At 39.3% G+C, this 22,172-nt stretch overlaps 1 protein-coding gene across 4 annotated transcripts in view; it reads left to right on the top strand.

Annotated features, from left to right (window-relative positions):
• FREM1 (FRAS1 related extracellular matrix 1) overlaps positions 1 to 22,172 on the top strand; it is a 182,034-nt gene that overhangs the window by 153,770 nt on the left and 6,092 nt on the right. For 3 of the 4 annotated variants that reach the window (XM_044939841.2, XM_025281508.3, XM_044939845.2), the window contains 8 exons: positions 3,936 to 4,065; positions 6,958 to 7,030; positions 12,709 to 12,858; positions 14,333 to 14,571; positions 15,236 to 15,283; positions 15,638 to 15,802; positions 15,987 to 16,115; positions 16,555 to 16,670. In XM_044939841.2, coding sequence (XP_044795776.2) covers positions 3,936 to 4,065; positions 6,958 to 7,030; positions 12,709 to 12,858; positions 14,333 to 14,571; positions 15,236 to 15,283; positions 15,638 to 15,802; positions 15,987 to 16,115; positions 16,555 to 16,670 — 1,050 coding nt within the window. Of the gene's footprint in view, positions 1 to 3,935; positions 4,066 to 6,957; positions 7,031 to 12,708; positions 12,859 to 14,332; positions 14,572 to 15,235; positions 15,284 to 15,637; positions 15,803 to 15,986; positions 16,116 to 16,554; positions 16,671 to 20,337; positions 22,170 to 22,172 lie in introns of those variants that run through there. The other variant, XM_044939842.2, reaches the window with a different exon arrangement.

The following is a 22,172-nucleotide window of genomic DNA, read 5'->3' on the forward strand; positions in this document are numbered from 1 at the left end:
GTCCCAGTCACCCTACAAGGCACTTGGTGATACATCAGTGAACTAAAGACCCCTGTTTACTTGGAGCTAAGTACCTAGGTACTTAGCTAACTACCTTAGTACCTAAGTGAATTAAATAGTATGTTATACGTACTTTGGAAAATGAGAGTTAATCAGATTAAAGGGGATCACACATGCTGGACTTCGGAGGTGGATTGCTAAATTGGGTAAGTAAACAGTTTGTCTTGTCTTTGACTGAAAGAAGAACTGGAAGTCTCATCCCATTTAATTTCTTTTTCATGTGAGATGTTATATCTTTTTATTACATAAGCTGGGTACTGTTGCCTTTATTTTTTAATTTTTATTTTAATTAGAGGATAATTACAATATTGTGATGGTTTCAGCCCTACATCATGAAAGACATAGGATGGAGGAATAGAAATTAAATAGTCTGAGCATACCCCGCAGACTATGTCTTTCATTCATGACAGTTGTTGAGAACCAAAACTTGGCTTATAGATTAAATAGACTTTTCCGTTGTGATGAGTCTGTGAAATCACTTCAGGAAGGTTTCTCGCCTGGGGATGACTTTCCCTGTGAGGGACATTTGGAAATGTCCGGAAACAGTTTTGACTGTTGTAACTGGAATGGAATGGCATGGCTGCCTCTAGTGGATCTAGTAAGTAGAAGCCAGGGATGTTACTAAACTTTTTTTTTTTTTTGCCTGCACCCCATAGCATGTGGAATCTTAATTCCCTGACCAGAGATAGAACCTGTGCCCCCTGCATCGGAAGGCAGAATCTTGACCACTAGATCAGTGAGGAAGTCCCCACTGGGAGACATCCTACGGTGCACAGGACAGCCTCCCACCACAAAGAAACCTGGTCCCAAATGTCAGTAGTTCCCAGGCCAAGAAATCCTGACCTCAGGGCTTGAGGAGTTTTTGCGTCCGGCTGACTCACAATGATTGCCATGTGGGTTTCACAGAAAGTGTGTCTGTAAACTTCAGAATGAGAAGAGGGGGGTCATTAAAATGTGAAGATGTAAACCGACCCCCATCTGCTTGACACCTCCCAATCCAGAGCTTTCCACAGTTCTCTAATGGGCTTCTGCATCTGGTTATCTGCATGATACCAAACATCTATCTGTGTGGCTTCTTGTAGGGAGAATTCCCAGGTGACTGACTACATCTCTAACTTTTCTTTCAAGTGTTTGTGTTGAGTTTAAGCAACTGTAGGCTAAGTGTAGAAAGGCCTTTTTAAATACAATACTGTAGAAAACAAAAAACACTTTCAAAGCATGTGTCACACATATCCTCTGGGTATGCAAGTGCCTCATGATTTAAATATTTTTCTGAAAAATATATAGCCTGGCTTAAATTTCGTAGCTTTCAAATAGGCATTTATTATTTGTAGGGAATAGTTATAAGAAAGTAAAATAGAACATTCTGTAATTACAACCTTAACCTCTAAGCATCATGCAGCATTCCAATGATGTATCAGGGTGGTGTGTTCCCAAACACCAAAACCCTTAATGCTTTGAAACTGAATGTCACTCTGCATGATCCCCTTATGGATCTAGACCAGCAATCAAATCACACTTCACTTTAGGCCTCAAGGTCGTCTGGACCTGCAGAGTGACACTGATGAATTTTTGCTGGTCGTGGTTAGCATTAGCAATGCATAGATTCTTAGACGATTGAACCTTGAAACTCATTTGAACCTTACGCAGACTTAGTTGAAATCCATCTCTGTGTATTTATTTCACTGGTTCCCACTGCTCCCTTTTCCTTCCTGTTTTATCTTTCTGTTTTCTCTTCCAATCATTCTTGTTGATTTTGTTCCCCTTTCTTATCTGGCTGGATCCTTGAGGAATTCTTTGCAACATGTTATTTCTATTGGCGTTTATAACATCCGTGTTGCTTGTTATCTTGTGATTCTTTAAGCATTGTCATTTCTTTCTTTCTTGATCTGTCTCCTGTCAGATTTGAAATCGATTTCATCAAGGCCCATGAGGTTCCCAATATTATTTAATATAAGTATCCTATTTTCATGTCAAAATTTTGTGAAGCCCAGCATGCCAATAACAATAAATGTCACATCTATTGATTGAATAAACATATATGAATACAAATTCTTGAAGCTCTAGAATAAGTCCATGCTTCCACACTACCATTGTCTCACTGGCTGCTGGTTGGTAGAGTAGAACACAGTGCTGTTGAGTTTTGCTAGTGAACTTAATATATAGGATGTGGCTGTGGCACATGATTGGTGCAAGGACGTAAAGGGTTGATTAGAGGACAAACTTATTACTCTCTATTAGGAATGATCTCCAGGAAAGTGTGGCATGTTCTTTGAAATTTGTGAACTCCACACTGTACTCGGTAGCACCCAGAATTTCTAGCTCTGCAAAGAAAAACACTGTAAGAAGTAAATTTAAAAGTCTAGAGGAAAGACCTGAATCTAAGTGGAAGTTTGGGAATACAGTAAGGCAAACTCTGAGGGTTTTATGAATGGAGAGTGAAAGGAAAATGAATAAAACCAAAAAAAATGGAAGTGACTTAAATGATCATAGTGAAGACTGTTCATGTCTTTTATGTTGCTGCCGGTTACAGGGGGTAAAAAAATGTAAGAAAATCTTTGAAGAAAACTGTTCAGGTGAACCATTTCAAGTTTTCTCACCTCAAAAAGGGAAATATTTCAGGATAAAGATAAAATTGTAGCCCACTGCTTGAGCTCAGATCACAAGAGTCATGGAGAACTTTAGTTGGGAAGAAGAACGGTAGAGAAGGAACATTTGGTTTCAGATTTATGCTAAGGACTCTATCTCTGCTGTCTGTTAGCTTTGTCATAGCATTTTGCCTTCAAGCTAGTTATTTAACCTCTCTAAGCTCAGTGTTGAAGAAGGCAATGGCAACCCACTCCAGTACTCTTACCTGGAAAATCCCATGGACGGAGGAGCCTGGTAGGCTGCAGTCCATGGGGTCGCTAAGAGTCAGGCACGACTAAGCGACTTCACTTTCACTTTTCACTTTCATGCATTGGAGAAGGAAATGGCAACCCACTCCAGTGTTCTTGCCTGGAGAATCCCAAGGACGGAGGAGCCTAGTGGGCTGCCGTCTGTGGGGTCGCACAGAGTCGAACACGACTGAAGCGACTTAGCAGCAGCAGCAGCAGCAGCAGCAAGCTCAGTGTTCTTTTCTGAAGAAAAGGAAAAAGACAAAAAAAAAAACCTCTTTGTATTATGAGGATTAAAGAAGTCAGTTTCTATCAAATTTTGGACTCACTAAACATAGTGTGGAAAAAAAGACCATTCTCTCTTTATCAGGTTTATTCAGTTGTATAGCTGCAATCAAGCTATATGTTAGTATAGTCCCTTCACATACACAGAGGAGGGATGGGTAAACTTGTAAAATACATGCACATTCTAATTCCTAGACACTCCTCAAAGACATCTTGTTATTAAACTGAACCTGAGTTTAGAGAAGATCTGTGCCTGGAAATGATCTTCTGGTACCATTGAAGGAGGCCAAAATATAGGAGAGAAGTTTCATATCAATATTCTTTCCAAAAATGAATGTCTCCTTGAACTTAACCACCTGCTCCTTTCCCTTCCAAACACTCTCAAATTTGAGTCCCTTCCTTTATCATTGATAACCGCACACCTTGGATAGACTTTTAATCTTATTTCTACATTCATAAAATAGAATTCTAATACATGCTCTGTCTACCTCACAGCAGCATTGAGAGTAACGAATGAGATAATGCTAGTAGATGTTCTTTGTGAACTAAAAGGTACCAAACATATGCAAGAAGTTTGTAGCACTGGTGTAGGTTGATGAGCCACTTTTTTCTCCCAGTTTGGACCAGTGGTTGTTTTATACCCAGCAGAGGAGCCCCACAGGCTTCCACTTTGCATTTCTCATGATTTTCTTTTTTCTTTTCTTACATGCCTAGTTTGGAACTGAAGTGGTCTCATATTGAGTGGTTGCGGACTGAATATGAGGTCTGTGAGAATATGGGCATGCTGCCCTTGGAGATTACCAGAAGGGGATATTCCGTGGACTCAGCCTTCGTGACTGTACAGGTAACAACTCTAAACTATCATCTTTCAAGCTAAAGCCTAGGTTGCTGGTTGGTGCCTTTGACTATTTCCTTAGAGAAACTCAGAGTAACTAAGGCAACTTCAAACTGCAGGAGTGTTGCTCTGTTCCAGAAAGTCTAAGTACAAAACCTCTTTGTCCCTCCATCATTTATCAAGATACATTAGCTCCTACATATGCTATTTCTAACCCATCTTTAGTTTTAAAATCTGGTCTTTAACTCTTGAAGTTTGATTTCATAAGATCTATCCAACTTAGTGAACTTGGGCCAAACTCTGCTTTGGAAAGGAAAGTTGTCTGCAAACTTCAGTCCCTGTATGGCTTTCTCTTAGCATGCACCAAGATCACCTATGGTCTCAATGGATGAGAAAAATCAGGGATTACACCTGTCTTAAGCATCACCCAAGTCATGCAAAATTAAGAGGCTATGTAGCAATAGAGGCAGCCTGAAATATAAGAAATTTTCAATAATTATTTTGGACTAGTCACCTGCTATTTCTTTCCACTGACATGGAACATGGAGCACAACCATGGCTTCCAGAATGGAAAGGTTTTTAAGAAGTCTCTAGAAAAACTGCACATTGGGAGAATGAGAGCATGAAAAGCCTGTACATACTAATGCTGATAAAGGCTTCCTCCTCAATCTAGAGGGGGGAAAAAGAAGCAGTGATATTAGGTTCTGGGGGGAAATGCCATCTCAGTGAAGTCTCAATTACAATAAGTTCAAATCACCTTCAGAACCTTGTGCACGTAGATCATACTATATACCAGACTCAGCATTTATCTTTCCAGTGGGCATAGGTTCTGTTTTCCTGATCTATGGGTGCTTTATGATTGTTAAAGGATCAGATAACTTGATGTCCCCTATAACTTCCCAGTACATTGGTTATGGAAAAAGAAAGACTGCGTGGTGGTTTCCTAATAATCTGGGCCTCCAGAGAGAGCACCATATGCTCTAGGCTGGAGTTTTGGGCCACAGAACTGTTCACCTTGCCAGGCAGGAAGAAAAGACCTGGTGTGACACGGAATCTTTTGTCTGCTGAAGCTGAGCATGCACAGTAAAGCTGCCAGCTGTGTCTGCAGGCCTTTCTCAAACAGCCTGAGTCTTTCAGGGACCACTCTGCCCACAGCACAGCGTGCCACTTTAGACCAGAGCTGATTGGCTGCTTAAGAAAGTGCTTCTACTCTCTGTTGTTGCCTTAGTTTGAATCACCAACCTGCACTGGACTGGCTGCTGCAACCACTTCACCTTAGCCCATTTCTTTTCCCACGTAGGATTCTGTGAACTCAGTGGTGGTAAATACTAGGTAATTGCACGTGCAAGAACCACATGGGGAAGTGTAACTCCCAGCATATGGTGGGTACAGGTGTACAATGGGCTGCCTTTCCACAGGGAAAGGTTGTTTGGGAGGAGCCTTGGCATCGTAGAGAAAGGGCAAATAGGGGCTTAGGAGGCAGTGCTCTTCTTTTTTTTTTATTGGAGTATAATTGTTTTACAATGTTGCATTAGTTTCTGCTGTATAACAAAGTGAATAAACTCTGTGTATACATATATCCCCTCCCTCTTAAACCTTCCTCCCTCCCACCTGCAGCCCACTCATCTAGGTCATAGCAGCAGCAAGTTGAGCATCGTATGCTATATAGCAGCTGTCTGTTTCACACGTGGTAGCTATCTATTTTACACACGTTAGTGTATATATGTCCATGTATCACTATATCTAGCTGGTTTACACTGGTAGCGTATATATGTCAAAGCTACTCTCCCAGTTCGTCCCACCCTTTCCTCCCCGCACTGTGTCCACATGTTGGGTCTCTACGTGTGCATCTTTATTCACCTGGCAGTACTCTTCTTGAGCAAAGCATTTCCACTGCAGACCACTGGCAGATGTTAGGGGCTTTGGTAGAAATGGAGATCACATCTAAGACCAAAGAAATAGGAATTTGTGCATTTTGAATTGTGCCCTTCATCCCTTGTAAGAAAGTGAAGGAATGAGTAACCCACTTTGCCAAACATCTCATTCAATGACCTCTTTTTCAAACCAGCTGAAGCCTCTTTTTCAAACTTTTTTCAACCATGTTTCAAACTAAATATGTGTTCTTCACATATATTTAGGCTCCTCAGGGGAAGTTAAGGGCATGATGTCAGAGTCCTTAAATCATCTCTGTCCTTCAGCCCCAGGAAAGGGGAACAGGGGAGCAGCCAGTAGTCTCTTTAGATTAGAGCAATTTTTTTTTTTTTTAAACAACTTACTTGAAGAAACTTCTAAAGCCCTGAGTTCAGGTTTTGATGGCCTCTGTGTGGCTGTTCCCCAGGTCGGTCATCCCCACAGATCCCTCATTCCTGTCTGTGAAGGGGAATGGCTTCATCCAGACAGGAGAATGGACCGGACTTGTTTTCATTCATTTGGTCCGAAGGCTGCGCTCTGAGCTTGCAGGATCCCTCCAACTGACTGACAGAGCAGCCCTCTATTTGTCAGGAGAGCCCACTTTTTCTTCTCTCCTTTGTCCCCTCCCTTCCCCCAAGGCGTGATTTTAGGACCATGTTGGGGTAGAGGGAAGGCTATGGAATAAAATGGTATCTGTAGCAAAGAGAAAAATATTGTTTAAAATTCACATTACTTTCTCCAACAACTGAATTATTTATAAAGGAGAAGCCAAAAAATAAAAAGTTTTATGTGTCCTTCCATTGATATTAGTCTAGGAAAAAAGGTAACTTTAAGGAAGATGGATCCAAAATGATGTATTATAATAAAAGATAGTTTATGTTAGGAACAGATTTAAGAACATGAGTTAGTCTAGTATGAGATTAGACTCAGCATTTCTCTATCACAGCATATTTTTGTTAAAAGAATGTCTTCTCTTTTTTCTCTCTTGAGGTCAACCAAGTGTCAGCTACAGTTGGAAAGGATTTCACCATGACTCCATCTAAGCTGGTGCAGTTTGACCCAGGTACACTGTGTGTCTACAGTTTGTTTCATGTTTTTGTAAGACAGTCTAGAGATTGTGGAAAAGACAGACTATTATGCAACTTCAGCCAACTAGAACTCCTCAAGGAACAGTATTACCTCGCTTCCAGAGAGATCAGTTTGGCTTTGAGGTTTTGTGCTTTGTATTTTATTTTATTACTGGTGGATATTTATTTTAAATGAGATGAAAGATCATAACAAATAAAATGTATAAAATATTAAAGCAAACATCCAAAAATCCAGAAGAAAGGCCATTTAAAAACATGATTTAAAGGTCTGACACAAAGCCGAAATAATGTAATTGCCTCATATTTTGATGGAAAATTTCAGAATGTTATAGTCATGTGGATTCCTAAAGGGCATTTCTAAATTATCTGTCATGGAATAGCTTGATACAAGCAGCTTTCAGGGAAAATTATTATTTAATTAGATAGCACCTATTTTGCTTTAAGCCTTTGGAAAAATTTTGCTAGGTGCAAAGAGAGTATAAAAGCATGGAGCCTACTCTCATAGATGTTCTATGTTGTACTGTGTTTTGTTGCTCAGTCATGTCTGACTGTTTGCAACCCACCAGGCTCCTCTGTCCATGGAGATTGTCCAGGCAAGAATACTGGAGTGGGTAGCCATTCCCTTCTTCAGGGGATCTTCCTAACCCAGGGATTAAACCCATGTCTCCTGCATTGCAGGTGGATTCTTTACCATCTGAGCCTCCTCAGGGAAGCCTGAGAATACTGGAGTGGGTAGCAGGGGAACTTCCCTACCCAGAAATTGAACGGGGGTCTCCTGCAGAGCAGATGGATTCTTTACCAGCTGAGCTACCAGGGAAGCCCCCACAGATGTTCTATCCTTTGGGAAATACAGACATGAGAACAACTCATTGATAGAGTGCATTGGGACCCCAAGGATGTGCCACTGTTCTGGCTGAGAAAAATCCTGGAAGACTTCCTAGAGGAGATAGCAGCAGAAGAAGGGGACTTAGCCCAAAAGACAGACATACTTTTGGCAACTGTGCCTGGCGGGAGCACCAAGACGGAAGCCATGCCCCCTTTCCCTGGCTGCTAAAGATGGGGGCTGGTAGCTCTCCCTCACTGTACTGCATGGTTCTCTCTCTTACCATCTGTGTGGGATAGACCTTAATCATCTGCCCAGAGGTGAATGGAAAGGCTCTGAGAGGCAGCCAGGGCTTGTACCTTTGTGCTCTCCTGCAGAGGATGTGTTCTGTACTCTGAGAATCGGCCACCTGATCAAAACTTTTGCCATTGTCTGCCACTGACCTCTGACATTTTTGCAAAGGCAAAACAAAATTGCCTGAATACCATCACCACTCCAAAACTGATTACTTACTATTAAACATAGAAAAGAATGTCTTTCTGCAGTTCAGGCTTCCCTGGTGGCTCAGTCAGTAAAGAATCTGCCTGCAGTATGGAAGAACCAGGTTTGATCCCGGGGTTGGGAAGATTCCCTGGAGAAGGGTATGGCCACCCCCTCCAGTATTCTTGCCTGGAGAATTCCATGGACAGAGGAGCCTGGTGGGCTACAATCCATGGGGTCACAAAGAGTTGGACATGGCTGCAAGTTGTATGATGTTAGGTGACTGTATTCATTTGCTGGGGCTGTCCTAACAAAGTATCACAAACCTGGTAGCTTAAAAATAGGAATTTATTTTCTTACAGTTCTGGAGGCTAGAAATTCAAGATCATGATGTGGGCAGGGTTGATTCCTTCTGAGGGCTGAGAGGGAGTCTGCTCCATCCTCGTTTCCATGATCTGATGCTCTGCTGAAATCCCTGGGCTTCCTTGGCTTCTGCTGTATCACCCGATCTCTGCCTTTGTCTCAATAGGGCGTTCTTGTGTGTGTCTGTGTCCAGACTCCCACTTTTTAAAACAACACTAGTCATAATAGATTAGGAGTCCACTCCACTCTAGTATGACTTTATGTGAATTGCATCTGTAATGCCCTTATTTCCAAATAAGTTTAGGACTCCATGTAGCGATTTCTGAGTGACACAACCTATTAAAAAAGAGCCTCACATTTCACATGCAGCAATCTCTGATGCTGGAAAGGATTGACGGCAGGAGAAAAAGGTGTCAGAGGATGAGATGGCTGGTTGGCATCACTGATACAATGGACATGAACTTGGGCAAACTCTGGGAGAAGGTGGGGGACAGGGAGGCCTGGCGTGCTGCAGTCCATGAGGTCGCAAAGGGTCAGACACGACTGGGCGACTGAACAACAACAACCCCAGTATTGTTACTGGCCTCCTTCCTATGATGCTGAAGTTTCTGATTTGCCTCTGTTCCTCAGCCTGACCGCCCTTGGTGAGAACTATTCCTATTACGTACTGAAGTTTACCCTTGAGTTGCCACCGGCACTGGTTCTGATAAACCTCAAGGCTAAAGGACTTGATACATTTGCATTGTGACTTGTATGTACTTCAGATTAAGACAGGTTCAGTCTTTCCACTTTTTGAGAGGCAAGAGTCTTTGTTGTTTGTCATCTTTATTACTCGAGGTCTGTTTGTGACAAGATCAGGAGTGATTTGGGCTTTGGGTGGATTTTGAGCAGTCCCCTTGCAGGTTCCTCCGGGTAAGAGAAATACCCATTTTTCTGGAAGAGTTTGCATGCTGTTTTGAGTAGATACTAAAGACCTCTGGAGGCTCTAAATAGTTAACAGTTTAGAGATTATTTAAACATTTGAAGAAAATAAGTAAATATAGTTTATAAATGAAACAGCACTTGGCTGCTCATTGTTTTGGAGCTCATTAGCCAGAAACTTTCATAAACTGATATCTTCCTTTAGAAAATGTTACATTTCCCCCTGTCCACTGATCCTGCAAATACTTACTTATTCCCATATTGTTAATCCTTACCTCTTTCAGATCTGATGTCTTCATCCCCATTCCCACCCCTTTTACCCAAAGTAATCTGTTCATTTCTTTAAAAGCAGCAGCTTCTATGATTGGGGAAGAAACAGAGGTTGAGAAATCAGAGTGAATATTTTAAGGTTGGCAAGCTCTTAGAGGAGGCTGAAGAGAAACTGAGGGACTTTTTAAAGCTCTAGTGATCTATACTCACCTTGCAGTTTTGTGCCAAATCGAAAACAAACCCTGACTACTTGGCATCCTGTGATTGTGTCTAATCTTGAGTCAAAGTGCAACTATTCTTAATAAAATGCTTGTTTTTCTTTAAAATAGGTGTTCTTGAAGGCTTTGCTGCATTCTTACTTGAGACTTCACTGTGCCTAAGAGTCAAAATGTTTTCCAAAGGAACAGATCTCTCATGTGGCATTTGCAAAAAAAAACATTGAGAAAATGTCTTTCAATAGTGAAATCTGTTTTGCAGGAAAATATCCAGGAATTAACTCATTCTGTAAAGTGGGCTCTGTCTGCATAACCTGACACTTCTCTTTCCTCATCAGCACCTTTTGTTTATGGGAACAGGGGGCCAGTTCAAGCCTTCTGAAATTGTTTATAATCACTGTGCTTTCACAAATACTTTTCACCTTGAAGGCGGGACAGGAAGGAAAAAGAAAGACTTAGAAAATTCTTATTTCTAACCTCATTAACCAAAAAAAAGTGGGTCCTATGTGCACACGTGGTAGACATAGAAACAGAGTTGAAATTCAGGCAAGCAAATCAAAAGTACTTCAATGAAACTTGAAATAGATTTTCTCTAATTATATGGCTCTATTCCATAAGGTTTAAAAAAAAAAACTTTAAGGGGTTTTCTTTAAAGGTGGGAGGATGAGGGGTACTATAATTAAAAAAAAATTCTTAAAATAAGAGGGCAAATGGTTGAGACTTGGAAAAAAATTTTTTGTATTGGATTTTTATTTGACCACTGCTTAACTTTATGGGCTTTGAGAGTCAAAACAGCTCTCTAATTATTAAAAGCCCTAGTATTCATATGCTTTCTTCATTGTCAAGTCTCTTTTCTCTTCATGCCAGTTTATTACAACAGCTACCTATGTGGACTCCCAACTTCCAGCTTCTTTGCTTGCCTGCCTGGGCCCCTAAATCTTCCCACATAACACTTTGCAGTTTCAGTTTTCTAAGACACCCATTTTCAAGAGCCTTCCTTGTTGCCTGTGGTTTAAAGTCTGGATCTGACCACTTAGGGTCCAGGGCTGTCTGCAGTCTGGCTACAAGATGTCAGTGCTGCCTTATCACCTCTTTTCCCTGGCAAGACCCCTCTACTCCAGCCAGCTATTCTGCTCAGCCCTCCTGATTAAGGCCTCTGCTTTGTTCTCTGACTTTGCTCATGTTGTTTTCCCATTCCGCCCTCCTGGTCTTTCCAACTCTGGAGCCCACATACGTGTAGTATTTACTGTCTGTTCTGTATCTGTTGGCAGATGAGAACAATGAGAAAAGAATTCAGATTTTTAGATGAGAAGGCTAGAAAAAACATGTTTAACTATTTATGTAGATGAGCTCATGGGAGTGGTAAAGAATCTGCCTGCCAATGCAGGAGATGCTGGTTTGATCCTTGGGTCAGGAAGATCCCCTAGAGGAGGGCATGACAACCCACTCCAGTATTCTTGCCTGGAGAATCCCATGGACAGAGGAGCCTGGCAGGCTACAGTCCAGGGGTTTGCAAAGAGTCGGACCCAACTGAAAGACTTAGCACATAGAAATACAAGTACTTGAATAGCTGATGAGTAAATGACCCAGAATAAAGTTTCAAAACTTAGCTCTTGAATCTTACACCATAAGTTTATTTTTCCCCCTTAAAATTGAGCCATCTTTTTCCACTAAACAATACTTTCTTTTCTTCCTGCCAACTCTTTTTCTTCTAAATAAACCCTTGGAGTGGATGTCCTGCTATTCATGTCATGGAAAATGGTCAAGATTCGACAATCTCTGAAGTTTCTTCCAACATTAATTTTGTGTTTCCGGGGTTGCTTTGCATCCCATCTGAGTGGTGACAGGATGGCTGGAGATACATTTGTAACATCAAAACTGTTTTGTTTTAAGTTCGCAAAGTTACTGTGATCCAAGCTTGATTGTAACTCCGTGAACAGAGGCAGACAGAAAGAGAAAAAAAAAAATTGGCTCCATCCATTTCTAGAACCCCTCAGCCTATAAATTCTCCACAGGAGGATATCAAACTCTGGAGTATTACATCATCAGAAAAAGCGTTTGTGGGCTACAAGTATCTCAGGAAGTAGGGCAGCCGATGGAAGCAGCTGTCGTTAGAAATCAATCATTTCAAGGGTTCCATGAATAGCATGGAGTACCATCCAATAATCACTTCTGACTGCATCAACATGTTAAGATTTTTCAAACTATTAAGATTTTAAGATTGCAGTACTTGTTTATTCTTAAGATGAGAAGGGGCAGGTCAGGAAAAAATTCTCAAAAAAAAAAAAAAGTCTTGGGGTCTCAACAGCTCACCATTTTTTGTTCATCCCTTCCCTAATGCAGCTTGCTTTTTTTTTTGTTACAGTGTTTGCATTTAAACGGAATCATCATTGTCCAGGAACAAATGGGGTCTTTTAATATTATTTGGGAGAACAGCATGACTTCAGCAAGTCGGTTGCAGTACAATGGCTCACTCAGGCTACTGCAGTCTGGCTGCAGACATGTTAATTAATATATTTCGCTGACACCTAGTTGATTGAAATAGCAATTAAAGAGTAATTAAAATGTTTACTTCTTGTAGGAATGTCAACTAAGATGTGGAATATAGCAATTACCTATGACGGATTAGAGGAAGATGATGAGGTCTTTGAAGTAATTCTGAACTCCCCTGTGAATGCGGTTCTTGGCACGAAGACAAAAACTGCAGTGAAAATTTTGGACTCAAAAGGAGGTATTCTTTTGATCCTCATCTTGAAATCACGAGCAGTCTTGGCACTGTAGCCGCTTACTTTCGACAGCCAGTGTGCTGCATAACGTTTTCAAACCAAAATGCTTCATTTCTTGTCAAGAAAGCAACCTCGGTCATGATGTAGGCCCTTTATTCTGCTTTCTGCTTCATGTGGCTTTCTTCCTGCTAAGAACGATCGTTTGAGAAAAGCAACAAGTCAGTGCCTCATTGTTTTTTTTCCCCTACCCGTTTGTTGTTCTCACCAAGGGGGAAACAATGTTGGTGAGAATCTATTGACAATTATTTCCCTGCCCCGAGTTTGTAGGGCTATAATTACCTTCCTCTGTGGAAGAGAGCTCTTAATGCCTAAAATCTGAGCCCTCGCTGTAGTGTGACCACGAAAATTCTGAGGGAGGAAGGAATGGGAGGAAAATAGATGTGAAAGGTGCAGCTGGCGTGGGGATTCAGGAGCAGCTGGAGAATATTAATGAATAACCTTGGGTTGCAGAGCCAAACAGGTCCTGGATGGTATATGCTAAAGAACAACCTGTGAACTAAATAAAGATCAGCCAAAGTCCTTGGTACGCTGACTTGTTCCTGCCAAATACCCTCTACTTATTCGTCTTTTTAGCATTTGACAAGTGTCCAGTTACAATGCTTAGTCTTACACTCCAATTTTTACACCGGTCATGCCCTATGGGCCATATATTTTTCTTCGCTTAGTTATCTCCACTTCTCTTTCTCATTCTATAATAAATATAGACACTTTCCTCTTTCCTTTACCATACTCATATTTCCACATCTCTTTGCACCACCTTGCCTCACCAAATTCTTTTTTTTTTTTTTCCAGTAGACTTTTCTGGTCACATTAAGTACATAAATAGATGAAGTACACACTTGACAGATGAAGTATAAGGTATCCAAACGTGCTTCTGGGTTTAGACTTTTTTCATACTAATTGGCAATATTTTTAATCAAAGGAGAGCCATTAAGATTGACTGAGTCTTTGCTTTAACAGTTGAAGTCTCATCTGAATAACTGTTATCTGATTTCACTAACATCTTCCAACAATTCCAGTTTCTACCTATGGAGACTGGTGAGAGGGTTAACAAGTAAAAGTGTTTGTGGAATGATACTTGATCAGGGAATAAACCCAATAACACGGAGGAGTTCTGTTGATATGAGATGAAGGCAGTCTATTTCCCAAGTAGACGGGATGATTATAAAGTCACCACAGTGATTTTCATCTGTGGCTTGTGAAATGAATTTCATGACTCATAATCACGCTGTAGATGTGCAGAAGGGCATAGCTTTCTTGTATGGAAACTGATGAAGAGTAAAGGGGTTTCTGGCAAATGGCAGCAAGACAACATCTGGTGGGAAAATCATCCATCTGAATTTAATGACAAGCTTCGTCGATGTGATCACTTATCTGTTTGTGTAAAATGAACTGACCTGCCGTTTTGTGTGCCACCAGGGCAGTGCCATCCTTCATATGCCTTCAATCCAAGCATGCCCAGTGCATGGGAGAAGGGCATTTGGCACCTGCTCTCCGCAGGGGCTTCCTCACCCACCACTTCTGATTCCTTTCATCTGGAAAGAAGACCCCTTCCAGCTTCCAAGCAGTTAGCAGTCACCAGGGGTGACGCCCTGTGGGACTTTGGTTCTGAAGATCTTTCTCCAGTGAAGCTTAGGACCCGAGGGGATGGCAAAACAGTAAGGATGGGGACCTCCTGGGTTTTGATGTGTGGAGTGCATATGAAAGGGATCAAAGGATCTTAATAAGTAATCTAGAATGCTGAGGAAGCTGTTTTGCTTCTTACAGTGAATGGGGGCCATAGACATTCTCATGGTTCCTTGGACCATCGTGAAGTGGCTTTTACATACAAACATCAGCATAGTTCATTAATTGTACTGGCTGAAGTGATAGATATTCTGACTCATCCATATGATTTCTGCTTTGATTCCTTTTGTGATCAAGACAGATAGGGAATGACTCGTGGTCCTGAAAAAGAATGAGATTATTTGGGTGTGGAAACCATGGCTTTGAATTTACTAGCATAGCATTCTCACCAGGCATACACTCATGAGTAAGTGTGTGTGTGTGTGTGTGTTTCTTGGACCTCTGTGCACTATAGATGTACCAAAAAAACAAGGATGTCTTTTCTAACTGGGACGAAGAATAGATGAGTCAACACTGATAAGTTGTGATTAGTCCAGTGACTTTTTAAAAATTCCAATTATTTGGGCCTGGAAACTCTTTTAAAAATATGTTTAGAAATTTTTAGTTACTAAAAAATCTTATTGGAAGGGTTTTGCCCTATTACGAATTATTATTCAAGCCAACTTTGTTCCTGTTTATTTCCTCTGTTGATTTCAGGTTCCTCCATCCTCTGTTTATAGAAATAGAACAGACATCAACTATAACGTAAGCATATATACTGTGTAAGCAATGCGTGTTATCAGTCCCTCAGTCATGTCCAATTCTTTGCAACCCCCAGGCCTGCCAGGCTCCTCTGTCTGAGTCTGAGAGGATTGCTAAATTTTTTGTATTTTATGGATGCAAAATATCTAGTGAAACTACCTTTCGTAACTGTTATATTTATATATTTTCCTTAAAATCCTGTTTGAATTTTGTTTAGAGGCTTGGGTGGTCAGGAAAACATCCATTTATCTCTTTATCTTGATCCAGTGTTTGGATTGCCTGTTTTTACAACAAATGTTTTTGTTTTCTGTCTTGTTGTTTGTTTTGTCTTCACTGTTGTTTGCTGATTTCCTCAAGTATCATGGGGTAATTTCCCTGAAACTGGAAGATGACGGCTCCCCAGCTCGCAGAAGGAAGGCCAACGTATCCTTTATTAGTGAGCCCCAAAAGACAACCAAAGTGGCAGAACCGCCTCAAGCCGATAAGGAGGAATCCACAACCGGCTCACACTTCCCCAGACAGGTATGAAAATCTCTTCACTTCCTACTCTCCTTACAATAAGCTGTTTCCTGAGCTGAAAAACAGCCTTCAAGTTTGGGGATAGTTTTCTCAGTTCAAACACTATTCAGCAAATGATAACCTAAAAGAGGTAACAGTGTGATCAGTTTACAGGGTGTCAGATCTAAATTACCTTTCCTTCTCATAGGACCCGTTGCCCTCATTCCCAAAGAACTGCACACTGGACTTAAAGGGACTCTTCCACTTTGAAGAAAGCCTCCAAAAACTGTACAAGTGCGATGGAATTGCCTGGAGATCCTGGAGCCCCCACACCAAGGTGGGACACAGGCCGAGCAGCCACATCCTTTTACTTGTAGCAAGTCCCATCATAACCCAGGAGAGGGAGAGGAGGCGCCCTGTCCACTGCTGTTTCCTCTGCCTGCTGTGTTATGCTTTGAGGGGGAAGAGGATAAGATGGCCAGTTAATGCTTTAAAAATCACAAAACACAGTAGTTAAGCACTACAATTTAAAAAGAGGCTTACTTATTTTATTCAATTATTATAATGTTAAAGGTGTAAAACTAAAACATGGCTGACTTTACCGTGTCCCATAAGAAGCCATTGTGTTTCTCAAAGTGGAGAATGGGGATTAGGGCTGACCTCCTTTCTAGTGACAAAATTATTTTCATTAGAGGACTCACAGGATTCTCTGTGTTGAGAATAGACTCTAGATTGTAAAGACCATTATGATGTGAGCATGGACAACTATTTTTCAGGAGGTGGAAGATAAATCCTGCCCAGCTGGGTGGCACCGTCATTCAGGCTACTGCCACTCCTTGATCACAGAGCAGAAAGGCACGTGGACTACAGCTGCCCAAGCTTGCAGGGAACAGTAAGAAACCCCATTTCTCATTTGGCTGATGCTTCTTTGTTAATGTTTCTGTTTTCCTAATGGAACTCTAGTGTTTCTTCATTCATTCAAGTGTTGAGTGTCTAACATCTACCTGGCTTTGTTTTAGGAGCTTGGAGAGAGTTCCGTAGTTCAGAACAGATTTGGGCTGACCTTAATGATGTTTCATAGCTCTTTTATGATAAACTCTGCCTATGTCACAGTTTTATTTTTTAGCCTCTCCATCTCAAACTTTTGAAGAAAGTCAGGAGATTGTCTGAGTCAGCAGCATGGCAGAGTCTATCATTTATTAATTAAATAGGAATCCCAGCCCACTGATTTGGAAATATATAACAATGAAAGATCTCATAGCACCAAGCCTATAACAATGTAAGAGGCATTGATGGTTATGAAACCAGACGGGTTGCACAAAGTGCGATTAGATAACAGAACACTCAATGAAAGATAACTTGGGTCAAATATTGACAAAATTTATCCATTTACTCTGCAACATCGTCAGTCTCTGTGATTTTAGCCATTCTAGTGGGTGTAAGTGGATGTTTTATTATGGTTTTAATAGATACTAATGCTACTCCAAAATTGCTGATTTGTCCCTCTCCCTTTGATGCTTTGATAACCATGAGTTTGTTTTCTGTGTCTGTGACTCTATTTCTGTTTTATAAATAAGTTCATTTGTATTATTTTTTAAATTCCATATATAAGTGTCTTTCCTTGACTTACTTCACTCAGTATGATAATCTCTAGGTCCATCCATGTTGCTACAATTGGCATTATTTCATTCCTCTTTATGGCTGAGTAATATTCTATTGTGTGTATGTTTTCTTTATTGAAGAGACTTATCTTTTTCTCCATTGTATATTCTTGTCTCATTTGTCATAGATTTAATTGACCATAAGTGTGTGGGTTTATTTCTGGGTATCTATCCTGTTGCATTGATCTATGTATCTGTTTTTGTGCCAGTACCACACTCTTTTGATTTCTGTAGCTTTATATTATAGTCTGAAGTTAGGGTGTATCATTCCTCAAACTCCATTCTTCTTTCTCAGGATTGTTTTGGGTATGTGGAGTTTTTGTGTCTCCATACATATTTAATTTTTTTTGGTTCCAGCTCTATGAAAGATGCCACTGGTAATTTGATAGAGGTTGCACTGAATCTGTAGGTTGCCGTGGGTAGCATGGTCATGTTAGCAATATTGATTCTTCCAACCTAAGAGCACAGTATATCTTTCTACCTGTTTGTCATCTTCAGTTTCTTTCAACACCTTATAGTTGTCTAAGTACAGGCCTTTTGCTCCATTAGGTATCCCTAGGTATTTTATTCTTTCTGATGCACTAGTAAATGAGATTATTGCCTCAAATTCTCTTTCTGATATTTTGTTGTTAGTGTACAGAAATAAACAGATTTGGGCAATTAGATGGATCAATAAAATAAAAAATACATCAGGAGACTAATGCAGGGTTAGCAAAATCATGACATCAATAAGATTACCTTAAATTTCCATGGTTTCATAACAAATGTTTTTTGACACCAAAAATCTGGAAGATCATAATCTCAGAATAATGATATTAAGAAATACATACATAGGTATTTTGCTCTGCAGTAAACTATTATAAAATCTAGTATAAGAGTGATGGAAATTTTCTACCTCCCATATTAATTTAGGGGGATTGGTGACCATATATAGCAAATCAAACATTATGTAATAAGCAGTTTCAGAATTAATTTTTTCATATCTTTGTGAAATTAATTTTGTAAACTGGTTTCAGGGAATTGCTTTAGACTATTGTACTGAGACTTTTTTTTAGATGTACAACTGAAAAAATTTTCAGAACAAGAGAAAGTTTTTAGGGGGCAACTGGAGATTTTCCATCATATTTTAGAAAGTGACTCATTATCTATCAGTAATATAAACTATTTTGAAGTGTATGTTATGTATGTACCATATTGCTCCAGAAATTAAGGTGTCTATCAAATACCATTTCTGATGGTATTCCAAGGTGTATAAGAGGTAAAGAAAAAATATTTGCTATGAGATTTTTAAAATATCTTAAAAATTCTTCAAATTTTCTAATTTTAAGTGAAGAATAGGTATAAATATTTGACCTGATGACTTTTGTATGATGCTTCAATATGCATTTTATTTCAAAAGGAAAAGAAGAATGATTATCCCAAGAACAGTTAAAAATAGAGGCATTTCAAAAAATATCTAGCAGCAGATTAAAAACAAACTAAAAGATTTGGATCAGTCACTTTAAAAGGAACATTTTTGAATGGCAAGCCTACCTCCTTAATATAATTTTCCTCTGAACCCCAAGACCTCCTCTATCATTCAACATGTTTTCATTCATTCTATGGGCCTCTGCTTCCCTTCACCCATTACTTTTCAGGTTCATTTGGTCCTCTTCTTCTCTAACCTCTTTGCCTTGAACAATGAATATTCCCCTGGGAATTATCAATTCTTTCTATGATGTAAAATTAATAGTTGCAACATTTTATAACTTGGCTATTTACTTTCTCATGAATACTTTTTAGGAGATGGTTTTAGAGTCTATAATTAGAATTAATACACATCTAGAGTGTTTTTTAGATCTCAGGGACCATTTTTCAATTCTGATTTATATTTCTTCAGGCTCCCTTGCTACCTGATGGTCCTTTACAGATGGTCATTTACAGCACGCATGTTTCAAGAAGCACAGCAAATTTTACTTTATCCTTTGCCCCTAATCAGATTACTAACTCAACTCAATCTTTATCTCCTTTCTCCTTTCCTCCCCATTGGTGTTTTATTATTTTTTTAGCCCAGAGGAACCAGACTCCGAGATTAGGTATTTCTTGAATTTACATATCATAATCTCATCTGCTCACTTCCTTAGGCAGTCACTGTACATTTGGTAATTCTATTATTATAGATCATTATCTCTGAAACCATTTTGGTTTCCCACAGGAGTGTCTGGAACCCCTGCTGGCCTGTCCTTAAAGAGTTGGTCTAAAATATATCTATATTTAATCAAAAAGTTCTAACGAAGTAGATGTTTACTTCTAAAACTGGAAAAATTCAGGGTTATGTTTTTAATTCTACACTTTGAATGTCTTCAGATTTCAGAGATGTCAAAAGATTTTTATTTGTATGTTTCTCTATATTTTACTTTTATATCTCTATAGTATATCTGTATCTATATGGTTAATTTTCTCTCTTTTATTTGTATATGGGAATAAAAGGAAATGATAGGCATTTTTATAAAATGAAAATGCCTAAATATTTATTTTTGTAAATAACTGTGGCCTAACATTGTACCTATTCTAAACATAGCTCTTTTCTCCTCTTGCTCTTGCTCTTCTCAGAGCATCAATAAAGAAATCAAACTTACACTTGAGCAGCTAAAATGGATTTTGCAAAGTCTTATTTTAAAGATAGTTTCAAGGATCTTAAAGCAGAAGGAGGTGTTAAATATCCTTGAATAAAATCTATTCCTTCCTGATAAAGACTCTGAGGCTGAAGTTACATCCATAAGGAAATTGGGGACAGAGCAGGAAGTAGAACCCAGGTCTCCCACACTCTAATATGTCACATTAATTGAAACAGCCCCTCAAACCCTCCCTTGGGCTATTTTTAATACACATTTCATATTCTGTGTTTTAAACCCTCAGCACATCAGAATTGCCATATTGGATCTGAGGGAGAGGGAAGAGAACCGGCTATCATGTCTGTTGTAACTGTCAGACAGAAGCCGACGGTAAACAGAAACGTCGGAACCAAGTCACATGACCTGAATCCAGCACCGTGAGGACAATCAGAGAAGTAGAAAAGTGCCTACATATCTCAGAAGGCCTAGGAGTCATCATTGCATTATACCATACGAAAGGACTGTATTAGTAGGAAAAATACCATTAAGAGATAGATTAGATTATGTTCACCATACATGATCTGGAAAAGCATTCAGAAATGAATCTAAAGCTTGGATAGTTGTAGGTAAAATGAAAAAAAAAATTCAGTTCAGCAACGTAAACTTGTGACAAGTATGTATTACTAATCATGTTTTTTGATTTTTAAAACATCAATAGATATTAACTAGGCAAGAAGCGTGTGGTGATTTTTTCCCCTTTTTTGTTGTTGAAACTTTTTGTATCAAAAAAGAAAAGGAAAAGAATATATCTATTGGCTTTTTGCTTAGAGTATTTTAGAGTTTTAAATGAGCACTGTTGGAGAATTGGGATCAAATATTGCTTATAGGAATAACTTAGCTAGCTGCAAAAATAACTCATAAAGAATTCTTACGCCTATTAGTGTCTGTCACGAAAAAGACAAGATATAACAAATGCTGGCAAGGATGTGGAGAGAAGGAATCTCTTATTGTTGGTAGGATTGTAAAATGGTACAGCCACCATGGAAGAGTATTGAGGCCCCTCAAAAGTTAAAAATAGAATTACAGTATGATCCAGCAATTCCTCTTCTGGGAATATGTCTAAAGGAAACGACAGTACTATGTTGAAAAGGTATCTGCACCCATGTTTATAACAGTATTTTTTTTTTTACAAAGTGAAGACATGGAAGCAATGTAAGTGTCCATCAACAGATGAATCAAATTTGTGGTTATAAGAAGTGAGGAATTTGGGGTGGGAGAGTTGGATGAAGGTAATCAAAAGATATAAACTGCCAGTTATAAGATAAAGCATATGGCTGTGATGTGTAACATGATTATTGTGTGATAGATGTGAAAGGTGTTAAGAGTAAATTCTAAGAATTCTCATCATAAGGAAGAAACATTTTTTGTTTTTTTTTGGTAACTATATGAAATGGGTACTAACTAAACTTACTGTGGTAATCAAATTTCACAGTTTATGTAAGTCAAGGCACTACGCTGTAAACTTTAAACATATAAAAAATACAACTATATTTTGGAGAAAATGTTTATATGTATTTGTAAGAACAGGTGCTTTAATTTCTTCATAACATACCAAGGTTTGACAGAGAGGCTGAGCTCCTTTCCCTGAGTAAGATGAAAAAGAGTCACATACATTTGGGCATTTGACTAAACACATCAAGCTCAAAATGTTGGCTTCCAGTAATTTTATCTGGTAGTTTGGGTTACTTTACTAATCAAATTAACCTGGTAATTGCCAAATTTATGCAATTCAGAGATAAACTTCCCATGAGAGGGGTCATTTTTTGACATTAAGTAATTAATCTATATAAGTCAACAGCTGCTGATCTTCTGAAAAGAATTTGTGCTTTAAAGCCCAGATATTATAATACAGTATCACTTCTTTACTGTTATCTACCCCACCCTGTGACTTAGCATGGATGCAAGCACCCCCTCCCCCACAGATATTCATTAATATAAAAAAATGAGTATTAAAATCTTGGGAAGTTCTTTCTACATATATACCAGTTTTCTAGATGAACTAGCTTTGATTTCCATTATGCATCTCACATCAGCTGAAATGCTGAACTCCGTGTCACTGATGCTCTGATTTTTCTGTTT

The sequence above is a fragment of the Bubalus bubalis genome, chromosome 3 (assembly GCF_019923935.1).
Source record: "Bubalus bubalis isolate 160015118507 breed Murrah chromosome 3, NDDB_SH_1, whole genome shotgun sequence".
Taxonomy (NCBI): Eukaryota; Metazoa; Chordata; class Mammalia; order Artiodactyla; family Bovidae; genus Bubalus; species Bubalus bubalis.